This window comes from Pongo pygmaeus, chromosome 21 (assembly GCF_028885625.2).
Source record: "Pongo pygmaeus isolate AG05252 chromosome 21, NHGRI_mPonPyg2-v2.0_pri, whole genome shotgun sequence".
In the NCBI taxonomy this organism is placed as follows: domain Eukaryota; kingdom Metazoa; phylum Chordata; class Mammalia; order Primates; family Hominidae; genus Pongo; species Pongo pygmaeus.
This window is the reverse complement of record NC_072394.2, coordinates 39,071,908-39,079,089: the sequence shown is the minus strand read 5'-3', so window position 1 is coordinate 39,079,089 and position 7,182 is coordinate 39,071,908. Positions and strand designations below refer to the sequence as shown.

General features: G+C 51.8%; 1 protein-coding gene across 3 annotated transcripts in view; it reads left to right on the top strand.

The window, feature by feature from the left end:
* The first annotated feature begins 891 nt into the window (after positions 1-891).
* SLA2 (Src like adaptor 2) overlaps positions 892-7,182 on the top strand; it is a 27,730-nt gene continuing 21,439 nt past the window's right edge. For 2 of the 3 annotated variants that reach the window (XM_054467230.2, XM_054467229.2), the window contains exons 1-2: positions 903-1,162; positions 6,473-6,572. In XM_054467230.2, coding sequence (XP_054323205.1) covers positions 1,072-1,162; positions 6,473-6,572 — 191 coding nt within the window. In that variant the 5' untranslated portion in view covers positions 903-1,071. Of the gene's footprint in view, positions 1,163-6,472; positions 6,573-7,182 lie in introns of all 3 variants that reach the window. The other variant, XM_063659230.1, reaches the window with a different exon arrangement.

Here is a 7,182-nt window from a genome sequence, read left to right as displayed (position 1 = left end):
CTGCCTCCCAGTTTCAAGCAATTCTGCTGTCTCAGCCTCCTGCTGAGTAGCTAGGACTACAGGGACACACCAGCACGCCCAGCTAATCTTTGTGTTGTTAGTAGAGATGAGGTTTCACCATATTGGTCAGGCTGGTCTTGAACTCCTGACCTCAGGTCATCCACCTGCCTCAGCCTCCCAAAGTGCTGGGATTACAGGCATGAGCCACCACACCCAGCCCTCCTTGCAGACCTCTGATCCAAGCCACAGGTTCTGGTATGCCTGGAGGAAGTTCACTGTCCTGTCATTGTCCCCTGCCACCCAGTAGCAGAGTGTGATCCCGGGTCAGAGATAGGGTTCTAAGTGAGCCATAGGAATTCAAAGGAATGATCAACAAAGGCTAGGGGCTGGGAGGCTTCCTGGGGAAGGAAGAATGGGATCCAAACAGGACTGAAGGAGAGGAGAGGGCATGACTGCCCATGGGAGGGACCCAAGTAGAGGCCCAGAAAGAAAAAGTTGAGCCTGTTGCGGCATAAAAAAGATGAGATGTGGCTGGGCTTGGTGGCTCACGCCTGTAATCCCAGCACTTTGGGAGGCCGAGGCGGGCAGATCACGAGGTCAGGAGATCGAGACCATCCTGGCTAACACGGTGAAACCCCGTCTCTACTAAAAATACAAAAAATTAGCCGGGTGAGGTGGCAGGTGCCTGTAGTCCTAGCTACTCTGGAGGCTGAGGCAGGAGAATGGTGTGAACCCGGGGGGCGGAGCCTGCAGTGAGCCGAGATCACGCCACTGCACTCCAGCCTGGGCAACAGCGAGACTCCGTCTCAAAAAAAAAAAAAAAAAAAAAAAGATGAGATGTGGAGAAAACAGTGTCCAATGTGCAGGAAGCCTTCAGAGGCTGACAGAGAGGCTGGAGCCTGGTCCCACAGGAGGAAGATCATTCATATGCTCTGTGAGGAGACAGCCAGGGCCCATCTGGGGAGGGAGGGGTATCTGAGATCGGGCCAGAAGCCTCAGCTCTGTCCCCATCACTGTGTGTCTTTCAGATTTCCCTCAGTGATGTGCTTCTGAGTGCTCTGCTGAGGAACAATGGGAAGTCTGCCCAGCAGAAGAAAATCTCTGCCAAGCCCAAGCTTGAGTCCCTCTGTCCAAGGCCAGGGACCTGTGACCGTGGAAGCAGGTAGGCATCAGGGCCTGTGACAGCCAGGCCCTTCCCACACAGTACTAGACTTCACTGCCTCTGTGGGCCTTCCTGGCCAGCAGCTCCCACACAGCATAAGCACCGCTGAGGGCCTGCTGCATACCAGGCCCTGCCTACTGAGCCATACAGCAGTGTCCCTGCTCCTATAGAGCCTACCTTAGCAGTAAGAACGGTAAACAATGGGATAAATGAGAAAACAGGAGAAAGCAACAGGCACTAACCAGAATATTAAACCAGGAGGGCATGATAGTCCTCCAGGCATTTCCCGAGGCTTCCCTCCTTCTCAACCAGTTGTTTATCCAAACACCGAGCTGGCCAGCCCTACCTCCCCAGCCCCCAGAGCTGCACTGTCCATTGCAGTAGCCACCAGCCACACGTAACTGCTTAAATTTAACATTTTAGGCCGGGGTGGGGCACGGGGCTCACGCCTGTAATCCCAGCACTTTGGGAGGCCAAGGCGGGCAGATAACCTGAGGTCAGGAGTTCAAGACCAGCCTGGCCAACATGGTGAAACCCCGTCTCTACTAAAAATACAAAAATTAGCCAGTCACGGTGGTGGGTGCCTGTAATCCCAGCTACTTAGGAGGCTGAGGCAAGAGAATCACTTGAACCCGGGAGGCAGAGGTTGCAGTGAGCCGAGATCATGCCACTATGCCACTGCACTCCAGCCTGGGCAACAGAGTGAAAATTCGTTTCACAGAAAAAAAAAAAAAAAAAAAAAAAAAAAAGGTCTTTCATCATCCCAGCCACGCTTTAAGTGCTCGATAGCACATGTAGCGGGTGACCACTTTGTTAGACAGCACAGCATTATAGAACATTTCCATCGTTGCACGAAGTTCTGCTATACTGTCCTGGCGGACCCAAGAGGTACTATGAAATTACCTGAAGTGAAATTAGGGCTGTCTTTTTATTTTTGTGATATATATATTTTTTAATACGTGGTCTTGCTCCGTCACCCAGGCTAGAGTGCAGTGGCATGATCATGGCTTACTGCAGCTTCAACCTCCCAGGCTCAAGCAATCCTCCTACCTCAGCCTCTCAAGTAGTTGGGACTACAGGCACATGCCACCATGCCTGGCTACATTTTAAAATTTTTGTAGAGATGGAGTCTCCCTATGTTGCCCAGGCTGGCCTTGAACTCTTGGGGTCAAGTGATCCTCCCGCCTTGGCCTCCCAAAGTGCTGAGATTTCAGGCATGAGCCACCATGCCTGGCCCTTGCCAGGGCTGTCTTAATGGTGGAAAAATAGCATATACAATGCATATGCTGAGTCTATAACCATGATTTTCTAATATAGTCTTGACTAAAACTCCCAGTTTCTTGGACAGTTGAACAATAAAAATATCCTAGCAATTTTAGTTTTTTGTTTTTTTTTTTGAGATAGAGTCTCACTCTGTCTCCAAGGCTGGAGTGCAGTGGCGCGATCTCGGCTCACTGCAAGCTCCGCCTCCTGGGTTCACGCCATTCTCCTGCCTCAGCCTCCCGAGTAGCTGGGACTACAGGTGCCCACCACCACGCCTGGCTAATTTTTGTGTGTGTGTATTTTTTGTAGAGACATGGTTTCACCGTGTTAGCCAGGATGGTCTCAATCTCCTGACCTCGTAATCCACCCGCCTCGGCCTCCCAAAGTACTGGGATTACAGGCGTGAGCCACCGCACCCAGCCACAATTCTAATATTTTGATGTTGGAACTATGGCCCCTGGTCTTGTTCCCCCAAGCAGGCCACAAATCCTTTCTCAAGTCACACCTTGATTGGGATTTCGATAATATATTAGGGTTCTCCAGAGAAACAGAACCAATAGTTGGTGTGTGTGGGTGTGTGTGTGTGTGTGTGTGTATGTAGAGATTTTTTTTTGAGGAGCTGGCTCACATGATTGTGGAGGCTGTAAGTCTGAAATCTGCAGGGCAGACTGGAGACCCAGGGAAAAGCTGATGCTGCAGTCCTGAGTCTGACCACAGTCTGGAGGCAGAATTCCCTCTTCCTCAAAGGATGTCAGTCTTGTTCTTTTAAGACCTTCGACTGATTGCATGAGGCCCACCCACATTATGGAGGGTTATCTGCTTTACTCGTTCTACTGATTTAAATTCAATCTCAGCTGACCGAGGTGGCTCCCGCCTGTAATCCCAGCATTTTGGGAGGCCGAGGCGGGCGGATCACCTGAGGTTGGGAGTTTGAGACCAGCCTGACCAACATGGTGAAACCCCATCTCTACTAAAGATACAAAATTAGCCGAGCGTGGTGGCGCACGCCTGTAATCTCAGCTACTTGGGAGGCTGAGGCAGGAGAATCACTTGAACCTGGGAGGCAGAGGTTGCAGTGAGCCGAGATCACACCACTGCACTCCAGCCTGGGCAACAAGAGCAAAACTCCGTCTCAAAAAAATAAATAAATTCAATCTCAATCACAGCAACATCTAGACTGGTATTTGACCAAATATCTGGGTTGTGTGGCCTAGCCACAATGACACATAAAATCAACCAGCACAGATAACAAGATCACACTACTTCATGGTGTATTTACTTGCTCCCCTGGACAGAGCCTAGGGACATGTGCCTTATATGGCTCTTGTGCAAGCTTTGCTACTGAGACTTTGGTTAAATCACCTAAATTGGCTAGGGGCAGTGGCTCACGCCTGTAATCCCAGCACTCTGGGAGGCCGAGGCGGGCAGATCACGAGGTCAGGAGTTCGAGACCAGCCTGACCAACGTGGTGAAATCTCGTCTCTACTACAAAAAGTAGCCGGGCGTGGTGGTGGGCACCTGTAATCCCAGCTACTCAGGAGGCTAAGGTAGGAGAATCACTTGAACCCAAAAGGCGGAGGTTGCAGTGAGCCAAGATCGCACCACTGCACTCCAGCCTGGGCGACAGAGCGCGACTCCGTCTCAAAAACAAACAAAAAAAACCACACACACGCACACCTTAGAGGTAGATCTTGACTAATAGAACAAGGGTCACCTTACTTCTATTTCAATTACAGAAAATGCTGACAAGCAAACACTGATGAGCTAAGACAATTCAGAGCAGATTTACTTACCCCAAAGAAGAATTATTGAGAATTGTGAGTGAATTCTGTCAAACAAGGTATTAATCTGTCATTAATCTGTCACCACTACAGTAAAATAGATTGAAGCACATTTCTTTTTTTTTTTTTTTGGAGACGGAATCTTGCTGTGTTGCCCAGGCTGGAGTGCAGTGGCACGATCTTGGCTCACTGCAAGCTCCGCCTCCTGGGTTCAAGTGATTCTCCTGTCTCAGCCTCCTAAGTAGCTGGGATTACAGGCACATGCCACCACGCCCCGCTAATTTTTGTATTTTTAGTAGAGACGGGATTTCACCATGTTGGCCAGGCTGGTCTGGAACTCCCGACCTCAGGCGATCTGCCTGCCTCAGCCTCCCAAAGTGTTGGGATTACAGGCGTGAACCACTGCAGCCGGTCAGTCTTGCAGCCATTTTTTTTTTCTTCTTTTTGAGATGGAGTCTAGCTCTTGTTGCCCAGGCTGGAGTGTAATGACATGATCTCGGCTCACCGCAACCGCCGCCTCCCAGGTTCAAGTGATTCTCCTGTCTCAGCCTCCCGAGTAGCTGGGATTACAGGCATGTGCCACCACGCTGGGCTAATTTTGTATTTTTAGTAGAGATGGGGTTTCTCCATGTTGGTCATGCTGGGCTTGAACTCCCAACCTCAGGTGATCCGCGTGGCTCGGCCTCCCAAAATGCTGGGATTGTAGGCATAAGCCCCCGCGCCCGGCCTCTTGCAACCACTTTAAATCTACCACATACCAGGCCTTGTGACAGGACCTGGGGACACAGGAGTGGACAAGACTGGCACAGTCCATGCCTTCAGGGACAGTTGAGCCCCAGGGACAGGTGCTAAACCAATAACCAACTAGAACTGTCTTAGATTTTGGTGGCAGTATGTTTTAAGGGATTCTGACCAAGAGTGTGTACAGAGGTGGCTGGTCAGGGAAGGCTTCCTGGAAGAAGGGACAATTCAGTTGGGAAATGAAGGATGAAGGTAAGCCAGCCAGGCAGAGTGAGGCCATTCTGGGGGACAGTGTAGTGTATGCAGCTGGGTGGCTGCCCCCAGGGGTGCAAGGCCAGGGCTTCCAGGAGGGGAAGGGGCCCTCCCAGGCCACATTTTCCCATTCTCATCAGAGAGCACCCATCACAAGATGTGCATCATTTGTCCAAGCATCAGACATTTCTCTGCACTGTGGAATGGCCAGGCCTTATGCCTCAAAGACCTCAGAGGACAGACCCCTGGGGAGCTCTCCAGGCTGGGTTCACTGCAGGGTCTCCACATGTGTCTGGGAGGATGTGGGGAACTAGTCCATTTCCAGAATCAGCTTCAGTCTTCCCATGCCCACCCGGAGCACAGGCCCTTCAGCCCACACGATGCCCCCACCCAATCCCCCCATCCTTGTCTGCTCATCTGCTTCCCCTGCCTCACTTCCTGGGATCCCAGCTCCATCTGAAGGGCACACCAGAGTCCTCTAAGACCTTGCTTCCTACAGGGGCATCTAGGATGCACATGGACCCTTGCTGACCCTGGCTGCTTCTCATACTTAATGCGTTTGTGTGCTAAGGCATCCTTACAGAAAAAGGACAAGGGGGAAGAAGGGAGGGATGCTAGGGTGCGGTGAGTGGCCTTCAGCAGCTGCTGAAAGCTGGATTTTCAGGCTACAAGGCTCAGTGGTCATAGGGAGTCTGGTTGGCCTGAGCAGGCTGCCCTCTGGGGTGGGTGAGGGCGTGGGTCCTATGCTGAGGGTACCCTTGCCGCCTGATGCCCAGCCTTGAAATTGGGCCTTATGGTCACCACATCCTGAGCCTCATGCCACCGTGTCCTGGGCAACATAGTGAGACCTCATCTCTACTAAAAAATTGTTTTAAATTAGCCGGGTGTAGTGGTACACACCTGTAGTCCCAGCCACTCAGGAGGCTGAGGCTGGAGGATTTGAGCCCGGGAGGTCAAGGCTGCATTGAGCCTAATTTTTAGAGATAGGATCTTGCCCTGTTGCTCAGGCTATGTACGGTGGTGATAGAGCAAGACCCTATCGCTAATTTTTTTTTCTTTCTTTCTCTGTCTCTCTCTGGGCACTGTCAGGGCTCTGCGAAACTCTGCTGGAAAAGCTTGATTCTAGGGTGTCCCTCTTAGGAAGTGGATGGGACTTCCTCAGGGTGCTTGTGGAGGGCTGATGCTGGGAGCCAGACCCAGGCCAGACTCCACTAGACCTCATACGTGGAGGAGGGCTAGCTAAGTAGGTGACCATTTCTGTCCCTCCATCTAGAGAGAAGCAAGGCCACAGCCGTGGCCCTAGGCAGTTTCCCAGCAGGTGGCCCGGCCGAGATGTCGCTGAGACTCGGGGAGCCATTGACCATCATCTCTGAGTGAGTCCATGGGCACTGGATACCTGAATATGCACTAACAGAGCCAGGCATGGGGCTGCGTGCCTGTAGTGCTAGCTGTTTGGAAGGCTTAGGTGGGAGAATCGCTTGAGCTCGGGAGCTCAAGGCTGCAATGAGCTATGATCAAGCCAGTGCACTCCAGCTTGGGTGACAGCAAGACTCTGCCATCTCTAAAATAAATGAATGGGCCAGGCGTGGTAGTTCACAGCTGTAATCCCAGCACTTTGGGAGGCCGAGGCGGGCAGATCGCCTGAGGTCAGGAATTTGAGACCAGCCTGGCCAACACGGTGAAACCCCATCTCTAATAAAAATACAAAAATTAGCCGGGCTTGGTGGTGGACGCCTGTAATCCCAGCTACTTGGGAGGCTGAGGCAGGAGAATCGCTTGAACCCGGGAGGCGGAGGTTGCAGTGAGCTGAGATCACGCCATTGCACTCCAGCCTGGGCGACAAGAGCAAAACTCTGTCTCAAAAAAATAAAGGAAGGAAGGAAGGAATAGAGATGCTCTCCCGGGAGAAGGGGCCCTTCCCCCAGGTAGAAAAGCACAAGCCTTTGCTGAAGCGCTCACAGAAACCCTGTGGTGGAATTTCAG